At 36.9% G+C, this 20,985-nt stretch overlaps 1 protein-coding gene across 9 annotated transcripts in view; it reads left to right on the top strand.

Moving 5' to 3' along the window:
* NF1 (neurofibromin 1) overlaps positions 1 to 20,985 on the top strand; it is a 245,310-nt gene that overhangs the window by 209,379 nt on the left and 14,946 nt on the right. For 7 of the 9 annotated variants that reach the window (XR_003437957.1, XR_003437956.1, XR_003437958.1 and 4 more), the window contains 18 exons: positions 600 to 793; positions 2,184 to 2,324; positions 2,480 to 2,759; positions 3,241 to 3,455; positions 3,694 to 3,755; positions 3,899 to 4,013; positions 4,547 to 4,648; positions 5,904 to 6,044; positions 9,021 to 9,147; positions 10,913 to 11,044; positions 12,053 to 12,188; positions 13,353 to 13,510; positions 16,764 to 16,886; positions 17,296 to 17,426; positions 17,584 to 17,684; positions 18,967 to 19,109; positions 19,460 to 19,506; positions 20,740 to 20,956. Coding sequence is in view for 6 of the 9 variants with exons in the window: in XM_027130345.1 (XP_026986146.1) it covers positions 600 to 793; positions 2,184 to 2,324; positions 2,480 to 2,759; positions 3,241 to 3,455; positions 3,694 to 3,755; positions 3,899 to 4,013; positions 4,547 to 4,648; positions 5,904 to 6,044; positions 9,021 to 9,147; positions 10,913 to 11,044; positions 12,053 to 12,188; positions 13,353 to 13,510; positions 16,764 to 16,886; positions 17,296 to 17,426; positions 17,584 to 17,684; positions 18,967 to 19,109; positions 19,460 to 19,506; positions 20,740 to 20,956 (2,565 nt within the window). In the remaining 3 variants the exon portion in view is untranslated. The remainder of the gene's footprint in view (positions 1 to 599; positions 794 to 2,183; positions 2,325 to 2,479; positions 2,760 to 3,240; positions 3,456 to 3,693; positions 3,756 to 3,898; positions 4,014 to 4,546; positions 4,649 to 5,903; positions 6,045 to 9,020; positions 9,148 to 10,912; positions 11,045 to 12,052; positions 12,189 to 13,352; positions 13,511 to 16,763; positions 16,887 to 17,295; positions 17,427 to 17,583; positions 17,685 to 18,966; positions 19,110 to 19,459; positions 19,507 to 20,739; positions 20,957 to 20,985) is intronic. The other 2 variants (XM_027130346.1, XM_027130347.1) reach the window with 2 other exon arrangements.

Below are 20,985 nucleotides of genomic sequence, written 5' to 3'. Positions count from 1 at the left end.
AAATTTTAACTAGAAGTTATTGAAAGGGAGAAAAATAAGGACTTCCCTGGTGGTGCAGTGGTTAAGAATCCACCTGCCAATGCATGGGACACGGGTTCGAGCCCTGATCTGGGAAGATCCCTAAATGCCGCGGAGCAGCTAAGCCTGTGCGCCACAACTACTGAGCCCACGTGCCACAGCTACTGAGGCCCGTGCGCCTAGAGCCCGTGCTCCACAACAAGAGAAGCCACCGCAATGAGAAGCCCACGCACCGCAACCAAGAGTAGCCCCTGCTCGCCACAACCAGAGAAAAGCCCGCGCACAGCAACGAAGACCCAACACAGCCCAAAAAAATAAAATAAATTTATTTTTTTTAAATGGAAGAAAAATAAAACTTTTCAAAGATTGGCTTAATGACTTTGAAGATTACTTTCTTTAAGGGTTGCTCTCTTTCTTCATCTCTATCTTCAGTCATATATTTGCCAAGTCTCTTTTCTCCAGGTCTGATGCTAGGTAATGGTCTTTATCTTTTACCGTTTTTCCCCCAATCTTTTATTTTAAAATAATTGTTGATGTAATTTTCATGGACCATCTGTGCTAATAGTGTATTTTTCCCCCAGGTATTGAATTGAAACACCTTTGTTTGGAATACATGACTCCGTGGCTGTCAAATCTAGTTCGTTTTTGTAAGCACAATGATGATGCCAAAAGACAGAGAGTTACTGCGATTCTTGATAAGCTGATAACAATGACTATAAACGAGAAACAGATGTATCCATCTATTCAAGCAAAAATATGGGGGAGCCTTGGGCAGGTATTGAGTTTGCTCAAATATTTATCTAGTACCTCCTTGGTGGAGATATTTATCTGATACCCACGTTGTACAAAGCACTAAGCTAGGGATATAGCTGTATAAAAGACAGTCCCCTCTTTCAAAAAGCATGCAGACACCCACCTAATTCTTGATCTGCTTCAGAATTGTTCAAGTCTAATGCATGTCTCAGAGCCAGAGAAGCACTAATTATTTTAGCACTCTCCTCCATGGCATAATTACAGTCATCCCACAGAATTCTCAGTGTGTAGAACCCACAGGTGCTGAGGGCCAACTGTACTATGCCATTTTTTATGTAAGGGACTCGAGCATCCCGGGAATTTGGTATCTGCAGGGAGTCCTGGAACTAGTCTCCAAGGATACCAAGGGATGGCCGCATGTAGAATTTAACTGTAAAAATCTGATGTTGTTTTTAATAAATAGTGCATTAGAGTGGATTCTAGTACCCTATATACCATAGGTGTCAGTAAATGTTTGCTAATGATGTTATTTGGGCCACCTGCTCTCACTTATAGTACCAGCATAAGAATGCCAATATTAAAATAGTATAATGTAACTATTTTTTATCTGACAAGATTTATGCTACCATTTCTTCAAGATAATCATTGAAGGAGGCGATACCCTTACTCAATGCTGTGAATCCTCCAAATAATTTTAAGTGACCTTGGAGCCATTTTTGTAGCTCTACAAAACATCTCAGTACTTGATGTCATTCCTGTATTTTAAAATAATTGTACTTTATGCTGCTCGTACATACTGTCTTAGAAGAGAACAGAGGTGCTTTAAGAGTGAGTGAAAATAGGACTTCCCTGGTGGCACAGTGGTTAAGAATCCGCCTGCCAATGCAGGGGACACGGGTTCGATCCCTGGTCTGGGAAGATCCCACATGCCGTGGAGCAGCTAAGCCTGTGCACCACAACTACTGAGCCTGCGCACCTAGATGCTGTGCTCCACAACAAGAGAAGCCACCGCAATGAGAAGCCCGCACACTGCAACGAAGAGTGGCCCCCGCTCACCGCAACTAGAGAAAGCCTGCCCGTGCGCAGCAGCGAAAGACCCAACACAGCCAAATAAATTAATTAATTAAATAAAATAGTAAAAAAAAAAAAAAGAGTGAAAATAATATATGTAGAGATTTTAAATTTTTGAATGCCAGTCTCTGAAGGAATTGAGGGAATATTCTCATCCTTTCCTGGATATTTTATGATAAATTATATTTATTGACAGGTCTCTAAATAAAGTCTAGTATTTTGGAGGCCTCAGGTAACATAGAATTTTCATGTTGATTGGGCTACTCCTTGAACTATTTTTAAGTTAAAAATTAAGTTGGCAGAATGGCTAAAACATAAGTTATCTTTCCCTCTTCCACTAGATTACAGACCTCCTTGATGTTGTCCTAGACAGTTTCATCAAAACCAGTGCAACGGGTGGCTTGGGATCAATAAAAGCTGAGGTGATGGCAGATACTGCTGTAGCTTTGGCTTCTGGAAATGTGAAATTGGTTTCAAGCAAGGTAATCCCTTTTCCTTTGCCTTCTGGGCTATGGCTTGATGTGTCTATTTTTATTATCAGGAGATCTTTTGTTTTATAACGAGTCATTTTAAACTGAAATTTTTTGTAATAAAACTTTTTAACTCCCATGTTTTTTAAAATTCTGCTTCTTTATAGGTTATTGGAAGGATGTGCAAAATAATTGACAAGACATGCTTATCTCCAACTCCTACTTTAGAGCAACATCTTATGTGGGACGATATTGCTATTCTAGCCCGCTACATGCTGATGCTGTCCTTCAACAATTCCCTGGATGTGGCAGCTCATCTCCCCTACCTCTTCCACGTCGTTACTTTCTTAGTAGCCACAGGGCCACTCTCCCTTAGAGCTTCCACACATGGATTGGTCATTAATATCATTCACTCTCTGTGTACTTGTTCTCAGCTTCATTTTAGTGGTAAGTTCCAGGAAAGCCATTTGTGTTTCACCAGTTCCTGTCTCCATTTTACACCACTTGACTGGCATAGATTACCTTATTATTTATTACGGTACCTTAATACCAAGCTGCTTAATCAAGCCTATGTTAATGATATGAAATATAATCAAATCAAAAAGAAAAAGAATGAATTACTTGCATTCCATCTCAAGCCATGGCGAAGATATTCTGTGCACGTTTGTCATGTAGACTCTAGTAGTTATCACATAAGCTAAAGGCTCAGCACTGATTGACAGTGTTGCTTTACTAGCACAAATTTGTACATAAAGGGAGTTAAGTAATGAGCATTAAGCTCACGCATCCAGAGGGTTGGTTTAGGGCGCATTGTTATGTAATTTTGATATGATATTCAAATTATCTGAATTCAAAATGAAACATGGTACTTTAGAATTAAAAAAATAGTATCTTTAAAGTCTTTACTTGTTCCTTTTTTCTTTTACAGAAGAGACCAAGCAAGTTTTGAGACTCAGTTTGACAGAGTTCTCATTACCCAAATTTTACCTGCTGTTTGGCATTAGCAAAGTCAAGTCAGCTGCTGTCATTGCCTTCCGCTCCAGCTACCGGGACAGGTCATTCTCTCCTGGCTCCTATGAGAGGGAGACTTTTGCTTTGACATCCTTGGAAACAGTCACAGAAGCTTTGTTGGAGATCATGGAGGTATAGAAGGCAAAATGATAAGAAACTAAGCTCATTTTTAAAAATCCAGTGGTACTGTATAGAAGAAATACTGGTTTATTCTGCTGTTTTGCACTTAATGCTTAAATAAAAACACTCCCATGGAATGTGTTTATTGGTAATATATATGTCACTTGTTTAGTGCCATTATAATAAACATTTTTTAATGTTTCTATAAACATTTATATACATAAATATATTCGGAGTATCTTTTTTTTAGGCATGTATGAGAGATATTCCAACATGCAAGTGGCTGGACCAGTGGACAGAACTAGCTCAAAGGTATGTCCCAAATAAATTTAAGTTGCAAAAGTACATGTACTGTTGAAACGATAGATACTATTGCATAATCAATATTTTAATTAATTATTTAATATATATAAACACAGAGGTTTTCATAAGCTCTTCGGATCTTTAACTTGCAGATTTGCGTTCCAGTATAATCCATCCCTGCAACCAAGAGCCCTTGTTGTCTTCGGCTGTATCAGCAAACGGGTGTCTCATGGACAGATAAAGCAGATTATCCGCATCCTCAGCAAGGTACCTCCCCCTCTCCTCCCAGCTGTTGGTTGCTCCCAGGTTGTAAAGTATATCTTGAATTTTTCTAAGGGACATTTAAATTTGAATTTCATAAAATATCTTGTATGTTGCTTATTGAATCTTTAAAAAATGGGTTTTGATTATTTTTTTATTGTAATTCTTTGAAGTGAAGAAACCTCTCTCTAGAGAACATATCTTAAAAAGAAAATTAAGTATTTCTTTTGGTAGAAGATACTCTTAATATTTTATTATAAGCATTTAACTAGATGGTAAGACTAGCCTTATATAAAATTGTATAATTTGTAATTACCTATAATAATGCCTGATTTCTTATATTAGAATATAATATAGAAATATTTTAAAATAAGAACCTAAATGTGCTTTGAGCTAGCTACCAAAACCACCATAGCACTGGAAATAATTCTCACACTTATTAAATAAGGAATTGTTCCTGAAATAATTCTGAGATTCAGTTTAGGAGTTAATGTTTTATTTCAATGAAAGTAAAATAAAGAATTGTGTTTCCCTAAAAGGCGCTTGAGAGTTGCTTAAAAGGACCTGATACTTACAACAGTCAAGTTCTGATAGAAGCTACAGTAATAGCACTAACCAAGTTACAACCACTTCTTAATAAGGTAATTACTGTGTAGAAAATGAGTGCATTCATTTTGGGTATCAGTGCTAAATGTTATTTTCTTTCAGAATTCAGAAAATAAGATGGATTGAGAAGTTACAAAGAAAGATATAGTTAAAGTAGAACTTCCTGCCTTAAGATTTAGTTGTTTGAAGTATTTACGTTAGAGGAAGAATAAGTATGGGCAGTACGTTCTCAAATGCCTGTGTGTTGTCTCATCAGTGCTAAAGGACAGATGGGTATATATTCTTAATTCTTTTATCCAGTAAGTAATAATTGGGCATCTGCTATGTGCCAAGTACTGTTTTAGGTACTAGAGATATACAACTGAACAAAGCCAATAAAATGATCCGCCTTCGTGGAACTTTCATTCTAGGGTGAATGTGGAAGTTGAGGAGTGGCTAGATAATAAACAAAGTAATTAAAATGCATGATATATTAATTGGTGACCATTATCGTGAAGAAATGTAAAGCTGGGTAAAGTATACCTGATAATCAAAAGTTTGGGTGCTAGATGAAGGGAATGTTTAAAAGGAGTAAGATGATACTAGCCTAGCCACTGTTTTAGGGTGGTCTGAGATCATCTCAGCTTTGTGACCTCAAGCAGATCATTTAACATCTGGACATCATGTTTCCACATTGATAAAATGAGTAAAATGGACTAGATGATGGCGTAGTATTATCTTCCAACTCTGAAGTTGTATTCTGTGAATTGAGTACAAAGATATGCCAGATTTCAGAGAGATTACTGAGAAATAAATACTTGTATATTCCTGGTATTGAGTTATATGTTCTACAAACATTCTAATCCTAACGTATACAAAATGGTTCTCTCGTCTTCACTGTGAGGGTGAAGGTCATTCTGGCGGTTGTGTGCACAGTGGATTGGAGCAGGGAGAAACTGGAGGCAGAAAGAATCTGCATTTAGAATAAAGAAGGTTGGCATGGCACAGTGTTATTAGCAATAAACAGGCACAAAAGGGACTACTTTGGAAGCATCAACAAAACTTGGTGACCAGGTTTTAGAATCCAAGAATACGGAGCAATCAAAGGAGATGCCAAGGTTCTCAGCCTGGTAACAGTGTCTTTAGTTACACACATGGAATAGAGGAAGAACTTACTGATATATTTACCTTATCCAGAAGAGAAAACATGCATAATTTGTGGGATAACATGATCTGTTTTGTACTGCAGTGTGTTTTGATGAGGCTGCTTGTGGTTCATCTTGCTAACCTGTAGTGCGTCTCCCTTGCCAGGACTCCCCTCTGCATAAAGCCCTCTTTTGGGTAGCTGTGGCCGTGCTGCAGCTCGATGAAGTCAACTTGTATTCAGCAGGCACCGCACTTCTGGAACAAAACCTGCACACCTTAGACAGTCTCCGGATATTCAATGACAAGGTGAATAAGCTTCCACTTGGTATTCCTAAATGCCAAGCACATTAGAGCTCCTCCCTCTTTTCTTGTTATCTTTTAAAATCAGAAGAGGTCCATAACTTAAATATGAATTTCTGTAATGCAACTTATTATGAGTATAGTTCCTTACCAGCTCATAAAAACTGCTTAAACTTTGCATGTTTTTAATATAAAAATAGCAGAAAACAGTATTTGCTCAATATTAGTAAACAGAATAGGTATAAAAATAGTAATAATAATAGCTACCATGCTAGGCCCTATGCTGTCCAATGCACTGTACACTCAGTTGTAATTTCATAACCCAAAGGTAAAGGTTAGCCTTCCCCACCCCCATTTCACTTCACAAAGAAATAATCTGAAAATTAGCTTACTTTTATTGAATTATGGTACTTAATGGAAAATAGGTATAATTAGAAGCAGATAAGGAATTTGGAGAGTCTAAAGGAAGCTTTTGGATACTTAATTGTACTAGTTTTTTGTTTGCTTAATCCCACTTTAAAACATACCATCACCACCCCTCTTAACATTTATCAGCCTTGATTGAGGTTGGATTTTGGTTCACAGAGGATAGTGGAAGGAATATCACAGTAAGAAATTGTATTCCTTTTGTCTTTGGAGAAAAAAAATGGGACGAGTCTAGGAGAAAAGAGAGGAATTTTAAGATAGATGTGTGTGTATAACAAGAGATTTGCTTGAAGTTAAATTAACAGAGCTTGTGGGTAGAAAGAAACAGAACCAGAGCATGGTTTTAAGTGTGAAGGTACCTCATCTAAAAATTATTTGTTCAGTCTTATGTAGACCCAGAACAGCTGGGGCTCTGGGAAGTATGGAAACAAAATTATAGAGGTAGAAGCTACCTTGAAGTTTATCAGTCAGACCTCCATTTTACAAGATAGAAAAGAACAAAGAAGTCAAGTAACTTGTTCGTGTTTGTACATCTGATGTGGGACTAGAGCCTCTCTTTCCTAATCCCCATTGCCGTTTTCTGGGGTGGTCTTGGGACAGTGGTGGTCAGAGAGATAGCTAGCTATTGGCCATTTCTGTGAATATAAGAATAGTCGTAAGTGAAGTGTTTGTCTAGGAATATCTGCCTTGGCATTTTCATTGCCAGAATAGCCCATTAGCAGAAGCTAATATTGCCTCCAGTGCCCCAGGATACTAGGAATCAGAGATAATAAAGCCTGTTAAAAGTCACCAGAATGAACGATGAATAAGGTCTGAGAATCTGTTGTATAACCTGGTGACTGTAGTTGATAACACTGTAGTGTATAATTGAAATTTGCTAAGAGAATAGAACTTAAATGTTCTCACCAAAAAGGGGGATGGGATATGAATATGTGAGGTGATGGATGTGTTTATTAACTTAATGCGGGGAATCCTTTCACAACATGTATGTGAAAGGGTATATATTCATCGTTCAAATCATCACATTGCACACTTTAAATATCTTACAATTTTATTTGTCAGTTATACCTCAATAAAGCTGAAAAAATGTATATAAATTGAACATATAGTAGGTTAATACTTTATGTAATATTTGATATTCTGCAATTTGCTTTTTTATTTAACAACATAAAGTGAACATCTTTCTAAGCATGTATATATGCACACACACATAAATGTGTGTGTATATATACATTTGTATGTGTGTGTATAATTCTTTCTCATGGCTGCAGAGTATTTTACAGTATGCATGAAGCACAGTTTATTCAACCATTTGCCCGTTAATGAACATTTGATTTGTTTGTCATCTTTTCTATTATAAAAAATGCTCGAAACATCTCTCTACACTTATTTTATAGACTCATGCTTTTCTTTCTTTGAGATAGAAATCTAGACAGACCTGAACATGACCCTAAATACCTTCAGTTTTTGCTTTAAAAAAATCTCTGTGCATAAGGAAATCACAGGGCTTCTTTTTTTAAAAATGCAAATTCCCGGTCCTTATCACCTCTCATGATTCTGAGATGGAACCCAGTACTTTCCACCTTTAAACAAGCATCATCAGTGACTTTAAAGCAGGTATTCCTGGTACCACACTTTAGGAAACATTGACGTATGTGCACTGCCATATGTAAAACCGATAGCTGGTGGGAACCTGCTGTATAGTGCAGGGACCTCAGCTCCATGCTCTGTTTCAACATAGATGGGGGGGGTGGGGGTGGGGGTGGGGAGGTCCAAGAGGGAGGGGATATATGTATACATATAGCTGATTCACTTCCTTGTACAGCAGAAACTAAAACACTGTAAAGCAACTATACCCCAGTTTTAAAAAAATCTTAATTTAGAGGTCAAGTTACACAGTATTTTTGAGTTTCAACTTCCTTGTTTTCCCACACTAGAATGTCACATCCACGAGGGCGAGTAGTTTTTGTCTGTTTAGTTCACTGACTTACTTGCAGAGCCTAGAACCATGCCTGGCACATCAAAACATATAATGAGTATTTGATAAGTAAAAGAATGAATGAATGAATCTGTCAATCTGTAAAGTAGAGCTAATACCTATTACATAGAATTGCTTTAAGGTTTCAATACAATAATGTATCTAACACTTTATACAGCAGGCGCTCAGTAAATATGAACTCTCTTCATTCTGTTGAATTTCCAGTCATCATAGTACACGAAGTGCCAGCTACAGTTCAGTGCATCGTCTTATTGAAAATAACAATAATTTTAGTTTTTAAAAAGTCACCAGGATAGGAACTGGCAGTCACTGACTTTGCATTGTAAATCAAAGCTGTTTGACCCTCCATCACCGTATCATTTGTATGCTTAACTATCTTGCACGAATTATTTGCAGTACCTTAAATGTTCTGTGGTTTTCTGTAGTCACCTGAAAATAATTTCTCTCAACCTGAAAGGAGTATTTACCTTGTCACAGCTGTTGAACACAAACAAAAACCAATAAGTGAGCCTTCCTGTGTGGACCCCGTCAACCATCTCATGATTATTTTTTAATAGAGTCCAGAGGAAGTATTCATGGCGATCCGGAATCCTCTGGAATGGCACTGCAAACAAATGGATCACTTTGTTGGACTCAATTTCAACTCTAACTTTAACTTCGCACTGGTTGGACACCTCTTGAAAGGTAGAGAGGCCTTATGTCAGAATATTTTTATGAAATGGTGTTGAGAAGCCAGAAGTAACTGAAATGATTGAGTGCTTGAAATAATTTGGCCCATGTGTCTCACTTGAAATGCAAGTGTATGTCTTACTGAGTTCTGTTTTGTTCAGTATATATTTCAATAGAGCCTAATTTCCACATCACATATCAAATTTCCTTTAAAAAGCAAAGGAGTTGATTCTTATAAAATTTCTAAGTACTTTCCAATAGCCGTTTTATCAATTAATGCTACTTATTGATAAGTATCTTTTTGATTATCAAAATAAGATAGACTGCAAATCAATAAATGTTATTTGAGTAACTCATGTTAGAAAATGTTATGTTAGAGATTTGACCACAGATTTTCTTAACTTGTTACTAATTTACTGTTGATCAGTCCGATTATCACATACCATAGACCCTCACGCTTCTGGTGCCCCATCCTCCCACCTCCGCATTTCTGTACTGCTTACAGCAGCGACCTCCAGCTCCTCCTCAGAGCCAGCTTGTTCACTCCCTCACCTGACTTTACTCCCTACTGGTGACTTCGCTGAGTGTTAGTTTTGGTTTATCAATGTGGGGCAGTCATGACCCAAGACTGCAGTTAACAGGAACAGCAAATGGGGTGAGTCAGAAGCAAAAACAGTGTAAAGTATGGCCTGGGATAAGGAGCCGGCATGAGTTGCTGGCTTTAGATTTGGCCAAAATTAGAGACTCAAACTAGAGCTTGAATCTGCAGTTTTGTATCAATTTAAATGATTGTTAAGCTTGAGGGATCATAGAGGTTCCTCCAGTTTTTAAGCAAATATATATATATACACCTACCATTGTGAATGTATACATTTGATTTCACCACCTTATGAAACTTCTGCAAAAAATATTGACAGTTTTAATCTCTAAAGTGAATAGGCATTGCTCAAAAGATATTACATTTACTACAGGATACCAAGAAGATGGATTGCAACTAGGCTGATAAAATGCTTGTTTATTCTGTATTTCTAAAAGAATACCAAATAATTTCAATGTACAAATCCCCTATTTTAAATGGAGTAGCATTAGTGATTAAAAGTTGTCCAGAGATCAAGCTTACCCTCTAATCAACCGGATTCTTTGGGCTCTGAGAGCTTATACTCCCTATATCATAAGGCTTTTTTCTTTAATTAAAAAAAAAATTTAAGGGCTTCCCTGGTGGCGCAGTGGTTGAGAGTCCACCTGCCGATGCAGGGGACACGGGTTCGTGCCCCGGTCTGGGAGGATCCCACATGCCGCGGAGCGGCTGGGCCTTGAGCCATGGCCGCTGAGCCTGCGCGTCCGGAGCCTGTGCTCCGCAACGGGAGAGGCCACAACAGTGAGAGGCCCGCGTACGGAAAAAAAAAAAAAAAAAAAAATTTAAGTGATAGAACCCTATTTTCAAAGCATATCTTAAGGCAAACTATACTAAATAGGTTTTTAAAAATTCCTTGTGCTGCTTTAGGGAATAGAAGATCTGAAAACACCATCATCTTCTAATTTTCCTCTCCCTGAGGTACCTTTGAGTTCCAGGGAACATTATTCTATTCTATACATTTTTGGTGCTTAATCCTATATGTAATTAATTAACTATTAACATATGTATATATTTTACCTTCCCAAATGGCTATTCCCCTTACATACTTCCTTTCCTTGCAAAGTTGCTAGTCACAGAATAAGAATTCAACAGATACTTGTTGAAAGAATGAATTAACTTCTTGTTTGTTTGTTTTTTTTGTAGGATACAGGCATCCTTCACCTGCCATTGTTGCAAGAACAGTCAGAATTTTGCATACACTACTAACTCTGGTTAATAAACATAGAAATTGTGACAAATTTGAGGTGAATACACAGAGCGTGGCTTACTTGGCAGGTAAAAACACAAAGTAGACAAAATTAATCTTACCACAGTTATATCTAAGGACCATGAAAAAGGTACAGACACCTCTGGGTCCTTCCGCTGGTTGCTTGGCAGGGTAAAGAGCTCACAGTTCAGTCCTGTGGTGTTGGTCAAAATTTGGAAAGTTTTGCCAAAACATTTTTCCTTATAAAAGAATTTGCATTAATGTGTGAAATGTGTTCCCTTAGTCATCTTTGGTTCAAGACACCACGTGGCTCCCTGTTGTCTGTCATAAAATCTAAAAGCCTCAGCCTAGCATCCTGGGCCCTTAAGCAGCCCTCCTGATTCTGTCCTCTTTCTCCAATTTCATAGGCCTCATTTTTTATTACCTCTCCAAATGGATGGGCCATTTTAAGCTAATCTACTTGCCGTCTCCTCGAAGTGCCTTTATGCTTCTTTAATATTCATTTCTGATGCCCTTTGTTTTACCTAGACTGTCTGCCCATCCCCACCATTCCATTATACCATCCCTATCTGCTCTTACCTGATTTGTGATTCTCCTCTCAACAACACTTAGCACTTATGTATAACACAGTTCTTGAACATCGTTGTTTGTTGGAAAGTGCTGATTCCCAGTTTAGCAGACTTCAGTGTGTGGCAACTTTTTTGTTTGAATTATTTGACCTTGGGCAAATCAGTTAACATTTCAGAGTATTTTTCTTTATCTAAGAAATGGACCTTATAGTCCTGCCCTGCCTACATTTTGTGTTTGTTGAGGTCCAGTGTTTATTAAAGCACTTGACTAATATAAGGTGCTATTTGACTCTCTTTGTAAGTTTCATGTTTACATGCAGTCTTCCAAAACAGACTGTAAACGCTTTAACATAAACAAGTCTGTCCTAAGTGTTTTATATCCTTAAACTTCATACTCTCATGTTTAATAGCTATTATTCTCTTCAGGAGGTTGCAAGAAGTATAACCTAATGTAAGTCACACTTGTGATTTATTAAATTTTAAAATCTTCCTTCTTTTTCCTTTTAGCTTTACTTACAGTGTCTGAGGAGGTTCGAAGTCGCTGTAGCCTAAAACATAGAAAGTCTCTTCTTCTTACTGATATTTCAATGGAAAATATTCCTATGGATACATATCCCATTCATCACGGTGACCCTAGCTATAGGTAAATGGACTTCTTCTCCCACAATTACATAATTACAATCAGGTTTCAGTATTCCATGCCAATGGAGGCAAGCGGGCAGAGTAATCCAGAAGGTAGTATAGGAGGGACTCTAAAGGTAACCTAGGAAGAGTGTGTAAATCAGAACGCATTTTATAAATGTACACTATTTTATGTGTGTTAGTTGAAGGAAAGTTCTTCTAATTGTGCTAATTAGTTAACATTGGTTTGCCTCTTTTTAAGCACAAATCAATTGAATAATGAAAAGAGATGATCTTGAAAGTATCAGATTCCTAGGAAAAGGCCTAGGAAAACCCAATGTGAAATATAAGCAACATTACATGCTTAATGATAGAAAACTAAGCTATACAGATTTGTAAAAAGATACACACGCCAACACATTTATTGTATTTACTCATATCACACTAAAGTTACTAAAAAGTTTTCTATAGTAAAGATTTAGATGTTAAGATAATCAAATTATATCCTGTTGTATGTTGCTTTGAGTGGTATATTTTTCACTAAAACATAGAGAAATTACATGAAAATAGCATCATTTGGAGTTTTTTTATATTTTCTGTTAAACAAAGATACCTTTAAGTTTTAGGTACAGTGTTGAACATGGGGAAATAATCTTGTATTTGTAGTGCTTATATCATTAAATTTATCAATATCCCACTTTTTGATAAAAAGCCCTCAGCAATTTCCAGCTGAGATGTTAACAATGTATGCAAAAGCTTTCCAGGCATACTTGGCTTTCAGTAGTCTTACTCTTCAGTCATTCCTATGATTATATTTCTTTGAGATATGCCCTTTTTTGTTATGAAAAGGAGAAAGGGAGTTTGACTGTGTTCCCCCTTGGTTTTTAAACCAGGGATACAATTGCTTATTTAGACTTGATTCTCCCTGATTAAAAAATCAATGCAGTACAGTTCAGTTGAGCATTTGTTGAGTACCTCCTACTGTGTATAAGATGTCATGGCAAGAAAGTGGATACTTCCTGGGGATAGATTAAGAGTTTGTACCCTAAAGAGCGAGCTTTAAAGTACAGTTTTAAAATTACTTGACCGCTGCCATTGGGAAATATAGTAGCCAATTAGAAGGGCCAGCAGTGGTTGTATTTGTCATCATGTTTATTGATTCTTCTCAATTGTTTTAATCTCTTAGGACACTAAAGGAGAATCAGCCATGGTCCTCTCCCAAAGGTTCTGAAGGGTACCTCGCAGCCAGCTATCCACCTGCGGGCCAGACCAGTCCCCGAGCCAGGAAATCCATGAGTTTGGACATGGGGCAGCCTTCTCAGGCCAACACGAAGAAGTTGCTTGGTTAGTTTATCTAAATTATGTAGAAAGTTTTAGAATTCTTTTCAAAAATGGTCAGATACTTTCACTCCTGGAAAATTATTTGAAGCTGTTCAAGATTATCAAAATCTGTTTTTGATGTAGCAAAGTTTTTGATGCCAATTATGAGAGAGTTTGATAGATCAGTTAAGCCATATCAGTTAAGATAGAGGAATGAGAATGAGATCTTGAAACAGTTTTGGGGGGATTCTTAGACTAAATATTGTGGCTCTACTTGTTTTATTCTGCTGTGGCCAGGCAGAAGGGAAATGGGAGTAAGAGAGACATTAGATACTCACAGAAAAGGAAGAGTCTTGCAGCATTCAGATGCAGGGCCTTTAACAATATATTTCCCAAAATTACCCTCTGAGGACAGAATACATCAATAGGCTATGAAGCTATAATAATACTATTTGCCATCTTTTCTTTAAAAAGACAAAAAGGTAAGAGTTTTTGATTACTGTATTTTTTTTATTACTGTGAGAAGATAGGGTTCTTGGAAGTTAAAATTGCTCAGTTATATCAACATTTGACCATGAGAAATATATCTGAAATGCTGTGAGACACTTTTTCCCTTTTCAAAAACTGAAGTAAATAATGAGAGAGCCCACTGATCCCACCTCACAACAGATTGAATGCAAAGGTGCTCTTACACAACTTTGGCTAAAGAAATATAAAATAAATAACCTGCCAATAAACCATGAGAGAAGTTGAAACCATGAATGTTAATCACTATTACTAGTCACATAGGACTGTTATCTTTTGTTTATTTATTTTATTTATTTATTTTTGGCTGCATTGGGTCTTTGTTGCTGTGCACAGGCTTTCTCTAGTTGTGGTGAGCGGGGGCTACTCTTCGTTGCTGTGCACAGGCTTCTCATTGCGGTGGCTTCTCTTGTTGCGGAGCACGGGCTCTAGGTGCACGGGCTTCAGTAGTTGCAGCACATGGGCTCAGTAGTTGTGGCACACGGGCTTAGTTGCTCCGCAGCATGTGGGATCTTCCCGGATCAGGGCTCGAACCCGTGTCCCCTGCATTGGCAGGCGGATTCTTAACCACTGCACCACTAGGGAAGTCCCAAGGACTGTTATCTTTTGTTTGAGTTCCTTTCTCTTTATACTTTTCCATAAATAATGTTCTAGGAGTTTCCTGGTTACTTTGTGCTTGTGATTTTGAGTTTTCATGCCAAGGAAATTGTAAATGAAAAACTAACTTCAGAGAAAATGCAATATTGAATTCATTCAACCCATGTGATAGACGAAAAAGTTATAGTCTTTGCCCTGGAGGAGCTCATAGTTTGGTGGCTAAGACTTAAAATCAGATGATTGCAACAGCATCCCCAGGTGCCATTAAAGTAAGGAAATTAGGAAAAGCTACAGAGAGGAGGTAACATTTGAACCAGATCTTGAAAATTTAATACATGCTTGCCTGGTAGGCACAGGATAAGGAAGGCATGTATTCAAGAGAGGGGGGGAAATAGCATGAATAAAGCAAAGTCAGGAAAAGCACTTGGGTGCGAAATGAGGCTAGAGAAGAATTGCAACTAGTTTGTGGGAGACTTTGTGCCATGTTAAGAGATTTAGCCTTATCATGTATCCAGCAGGGATCTTTAAGTCGGGGAGAGATGTTACAAAATTTTATTCTTAGGAAAGGTTTTTGGCTACAGTATGGAGAAATAGGAAGAGTTTTTTCACAAAGGAATCATTTAAGAGATCGTTACAGCAGTCCAAGCAAAAAATGGTGTAGGCCTGCACTAAGGCAGGAGCAGTGGGACAGTGGAGAAAAGGAGTCAGGTGTGAGACTTAGTGCCTGGCTGTTTGGGCCAGGTGGGGAGGGAGAAGGCAGTGAAGGATGTCAGAAATTTCTGGCTTCAAAAACTGGCTGGATAGTGATTCCATTCACAGAGATCGACTAATATATTTATAGTATAAGATAAATTTAGGTTGGTTGATGTTATATTTGAGATCCCTTCAGGATTCTTGGCGTGTATATGTAAGAGATAAATGAAAATATACATCTGGAGTTCAGGAAGAGAGAAGCGGACAAGTGGCACATTTAGAATTGATTAGTTCATTATACCACTGGAGCTATGGTAGTGGAAGGAGATTTCCCAGGAAGAATGCAGAGTGTAAAGTAAAAAAGGAAGAATGAGAAAAGTGAGAAAACTAAATGTAGGGAGTGGTGTCCTGATCTCTTGCAGTATGAAAGCACGAATTGGTTTTTAGGAAATTGGATATTTTACGTCTGGTCACTAACTGGATGCCTAGCCTTGCGACTTCTGGCTAATCTCGTAACTGCTCATGGCTTCCTCAGTTTACAGGGACAGGAAATGAAAAGGTTGGACTAGACTCTTTTGGGCTGTTAAATTATTTGACCTTGATTTTTATGACTATTGTGAATAATTATTAGTATTAAAACTTGAGGTTAATAGAACATTAAATTTCTCAAGTGTTCAATTGTCATATATAATTATAGTGGCTTCAGTTCTGGCTTTTAAAAAATAATACGGTCAAAAGTATTCCAGATTTGCTCTTAGAGCTGTAACAGGAAGAATAAGAGAAGTTCTTGGAATATAAAGAACAGAAATATATAAATTCCAAATAATCCAGTTTCAATACTTTTACTTTAAGAGAAAGGTATTTAACATCGATATAATACATGATTAGAGAAACTCAAAGCCAAGTGGGAAACGGTTACTGCTTGCTATTTTTGAAGCATCTCCCAGTGTATCTATTATTTAGTACTTTGAGGCATGCACATCCTTTTTTCAAAGCCTGAAGAAGTAAAATCAAACTTTGATTTTGTCTACTTTTAGAAATTCTTCATAGGTTAATGACTCATTCTTGGCACCAGCAGAATGCCTTAAATTGAAAAAAGGCTGTTCAGACATAGTTGATCTTTGCTACTAAACAGCACATATCTCTGTATTTATTATCAAATATTGTACTTGTTGGTGGAGTTTGGTTTACCTCCAGTGTAGTGCGTGTAATCTCAATTTAATTTGGACCAATAAGGCACATCCTGTCCTGAAACAGAACAGCTGTGTGGCCAAAATTCCTTGAGAAGATGGAAAAAAACAGGAAAGGAGAGGAACTCTGCCCCAGGGATATGTTTGAGCTTTCTTTGGGTCCATAAGTGAAAACTTAAACACTTTATGCCCAAACATTTTCTTTTTAGTATATTCCTATTCACAGACACTGTGGTTAATGAACTTCCATATTCTGTAACTTTTGTTTATAGGAACAAGGAAAAGTTTTGATCACTTGATATCAGACACAAAGGCTCCTAAAAGGCAAGAAATGGAATCAGGGATCACAACACCCCCCAAAATGAGGAGAGTAGCAGAAACTGATTATGAAATGGGTGAGAAACAAAGTTAATAATTAATCTAGATCATTGAAAGTAAGGAGGGAGAGTACATTAAAGCCATATTTGCTTTCCAGACATTTCTTAGTATCATTAGGATAAAATATAGAAACATTTGCTCTTTTTCAAAAGACAAAGACAAGCTATACAGTCCTTAAAATGACAGATATCCTGAAACATGTGTAGAAAGTAATCATACATATGATATACAACATTGTATACAGCTAGCCAGAACTTCTGTATAGGTGAATAGTAATTCTGTATGATATTTATGTTGATTTTTTAAGTGTCTATTAAAAAGCTATCGAATTTTAGAAGTGACATTAAAATCTGTTAGGTGAAATAGGATCTAGTGTGTTATATTTGATTAATATAGCTGATTGTGTTAATCCATATCTTACCACAGAAACTCAAAGGATTTCCTCATCACAACAGCACCCACATTTACGTAAAGTTTCAGTGTCTGAATCAAATGTTCTCTTAGATGAGGAAGTACTTACTGATCCGAAGATCCAAGCACTTCTTCTTACTGTTCTGGTAATATTTTTTGCTTTTTGTGGGGTTTTTTTTCCAGTCTACTCTTAGAAGGCCCTTAAATGTTAAAAACATGAAAGGAAGGCCATATTCTGCTTCTCACCAAAACAGGTAACAATTCAGCCACAAAATAAAATGTTTTTTGTTTACTTTTTTGCAGGCTACGCTGGTGAAATACACCACAGATGAGTTTGATCAACGAATTCTTTATGAATACTTAGCAGAAGCTAGTGTTGTTTTCCCCAAAGTTTTTCCTGTTGTGTAAGTATCTCCACTTGTGTTTAACTTTTGTATCTGTCTTGAAGTCAAATGTTTATAAAAGCTTAGGAAAAGTATCACCCAGTAGTGTTCACTGGTTGTGGAGAGGGGAACGTGAAGTAGTGTGATAGTGATTTTTAGCTTAGAGACAGTGGGTTTAATGGGACCTAGGACTAGTTTTGGCCTGTCGATCGGGAAAAACATTTTTTTTTTTTTAATTCAAACAGAAAGTCACAAAAAGTATAATCATCCTCATCAGTTCACTCAGTCCCATGTAATTAATTTTTTTTTCATCTTGATCTTTTGTTAGCGGTTTTATGAATTCATCAGTTTGCCATTGGAGTTCTGAAAATGCTTATTCATTCAGTTCAGCAGTATAGTCAGTTACCAGAAACCTGTACTTGTCAGAGTGGGAAAAGCATTTTTTTATCTTGTGATTTTCTTACATTGTTCATTGTGATGAGCATTGTTTATTTCCTCACTTAGGAGAAAGCTGTTAGATTGCTATATTTAAATCAGCATACCTGTTCTGTTTCATTTTTCAGTAAGGCTTTTGTTTTTAACCCACAGCTGAGTGAAAACAAAATTGACTTCTTATTTGGGAGATGAATTTTATTCTCTCTTAAGGGCTAAAATCATATTAGCCTCAAAGTGTTCAAATCTAGATAACCCAAAGAAACTTGGGAAACTCTATTCCTAATCTAGGCCTTCTAGGTAGTATCATTATTTCTTTGTTTTTGTTTAATCTGATTTATAAATTTCAGAATTTTATATACTTGGCTCTTGGTTATTTTTATTAATGGGGTATAGCTGGGTTAGAAATAGTTAATTTCCTCAGAAGTTTGAATTGGATCATATATTCCACCCCCTCCAAGCTAATTTTGCTTTCCTCATTCGATCTGATTCAGCATTTACTAAACACTGATTAATATTAAATTTAGTTTTTAACTCCTGGGTACATATCAATAATCAGCAGAAAGAGATGGTCCTAAAGCATGCTGAGTGGCAGACAGAAGCCAGCCTTGTCTTGAGCAAATAGTCACCGTATATAGTTACGCACGGTTATATGACAGTGCTAGTGAGGTGCTTTTACCATATTTTCCTAATGACTTAAACACAAAAGACAAAACAAAAAAGCAGATACACACGTTCATTAGAGAAAAATTGGAAAAGCACTCATCACCCTTCATTTTTATCATACTGTTCTAGGGAAAAATATTTTCCAGTATATATTTTCACTTAATTTTCCTTTAAAATGTTCCTCTGTTGACTTTTATTTTTTTAGGCACAATTTGTTGGACTCTAAGATCAACACCCTGTTGTCATTGTGCCAAGATCCAAATCTGTTAAATCCAATCCATGGGATTGTGCAAAGTGTGGTGTACCATGAAGAATCCCCACCACAGTACCAAACATCTTACCTGCAAAGTAAATAAACGTATCGGGAGGAGGATGGTTGATGAACTTCAAACATGTGTGCTATTAAAGGATGCACTGGCTGAAGAATTCCTTATGAGGAATAGGCTTGTTCACACCTCTCTAATATGCCATTTTCTGACTTTTAATTATGTGTTCAGTACAATAAGTGGTTGACAACTTTTTAACTAAAATATGGTTTTATACTGGGTATATTTTCAGTGAGTGTTAGTCTGACACTCATTCTAAAAAAAAAAATGTTTTCGCTGTGTGTGTGGGTTTTATGTATCATCAACTATATAATTTCTGTTAAGACTGAAAGAGTGTCATGCTTGCTATAAGTAACATTTGATTTGTTGCAGGTTTTGGTTTTAATGGCCTATGGCGGTTTGCAGGACCCTTTTCAAAGGTAAGAAAATATCTTTTTCTCTATTGACAAAATGAAAGTTTTATTTATATTACTGTGCCTGCTTTAAGACAATATGTTGAAAAACCAGAATGATTCACAAAAAACACATATGTTATTTTTATTAAAAGTTTTCTACCACAAGATTCTTTCCAAGAGGCAGCACCTTTAATATGTTTATATACTAGCTTTTACCAAAAAAAAAAAAAAATTCAACTAAATTTATGCTTGACTTTTCAGAAACGTATGATAAACCTCTGTAAACTTTCTGCCCTCGGTCCCTCACGTAGTTGATGATCTTAGTGCACACATTTAGGTATCTTGTGATTAGGAAGGAGCATTACGTATGTTTAAAATCTACCTCATGACCTGAACTTATGTCAATTAAACCTCAATTTTAAAAATTACATAATGAAAAAGAAATTTACCTCAAGAAAACATTTTTCCTTCCAACCTGCTGCATTAGATTCACTCTTCCCTGAATATATCCCTGAATGTATCCTCATTTGCTCCATTCAGTTTGTTCTTTGATTGGCGTTAGTTGATATAATGCTACATAAATGTGTATTTAATTATTCTCTCTGTATATGGTCTCTCTCCAAATTGATTGAGGTTCCTTGAAGGCAGGACTTCTTTTTCTTCCCCTAGTGCAGTGTTCTAGAGATAGGGGTGCTAAATCAATACGAATTGCATAAACCTTGTTCTAATTTTAACGATTGAGTACTTAGTTTTGTTTCGTTTAGTTATTACTGCATATCTCTTGATATGCAAAGGCTGTCATTTAAAACATGGGCCTGAAGTCACAGAAATAAGTTTAATGCGGGAACTTTTGTAGTTTGATTGCCAGTAACCCTCCGAGCCCTTCACAGTATTTAGTTAGTTGAATCTCTAAATGGCAGCTGGAATGATGCTCCGCTCATTTTCTCAGTTTTGGAAAATAGACTAGACATCATTCCTGATGATTGGATTCTCTCAGAATTAATTCAGTCTTTGTGCGTGGCCTTCGGTAATCACAGGTTCATCTGGAAGCTGTGTTAGCTGAATGAAATTCCCAGGTGTAAGTCCCATGGTAGTCTACATATTATTCCACCCCCTTTTTTTAATGACCTGTAGTACAAAGGAAGAAAAATAGTAAATTAAGCCCAAAACAAAATTTGAATTTATCTTTTTTGGCTTCAAGGGGGATTTACAAGAAAAAAGAACAGAGCTAAAATAATGTCCTATTTTCCATTACAGCAAACACAAATCCCAGACTATGCTGAGCTTATTGTTAAGTTTCTTGATGCCTTGATTGACACGTATTTGCCTGGAATTGATGAAGAAACCAGTGAGGAGTCCCTCCTGACACCCACATCTCCTTATCCTCCTGCAGTGCAGAGCCAGCTTAGTATTACTGCTAACCTTAACCTTTCTAATTCCATGACCTCACTTGCAACTTCCCAGCATTCCCCAGGTCAGTAAATGCAATCTTTATGTAAATTT

The sequence above is a fragment of the Aethalodelphis obliquidens genome, unplaced genomic scaffold (genome assembly GCF_003676395.1).
Source record: "Aethalodelphis obliquidens isolate GAN/ISIS:26980383/991018 unplaced genomic scaffold, ASM367639v1 scaffold38, whole genome shotgun sequence".
Classification (NCBI taxonomy): Eukaryota; Metazoa; Chordata; class Mammalia; order Artiodactyla; family Delphinidae; genus Aethalodelphis; species Aethalodelphis obliquidens.
This window is presented reverse-complemented; position numbering and strand designations above follow the sequence as displayed.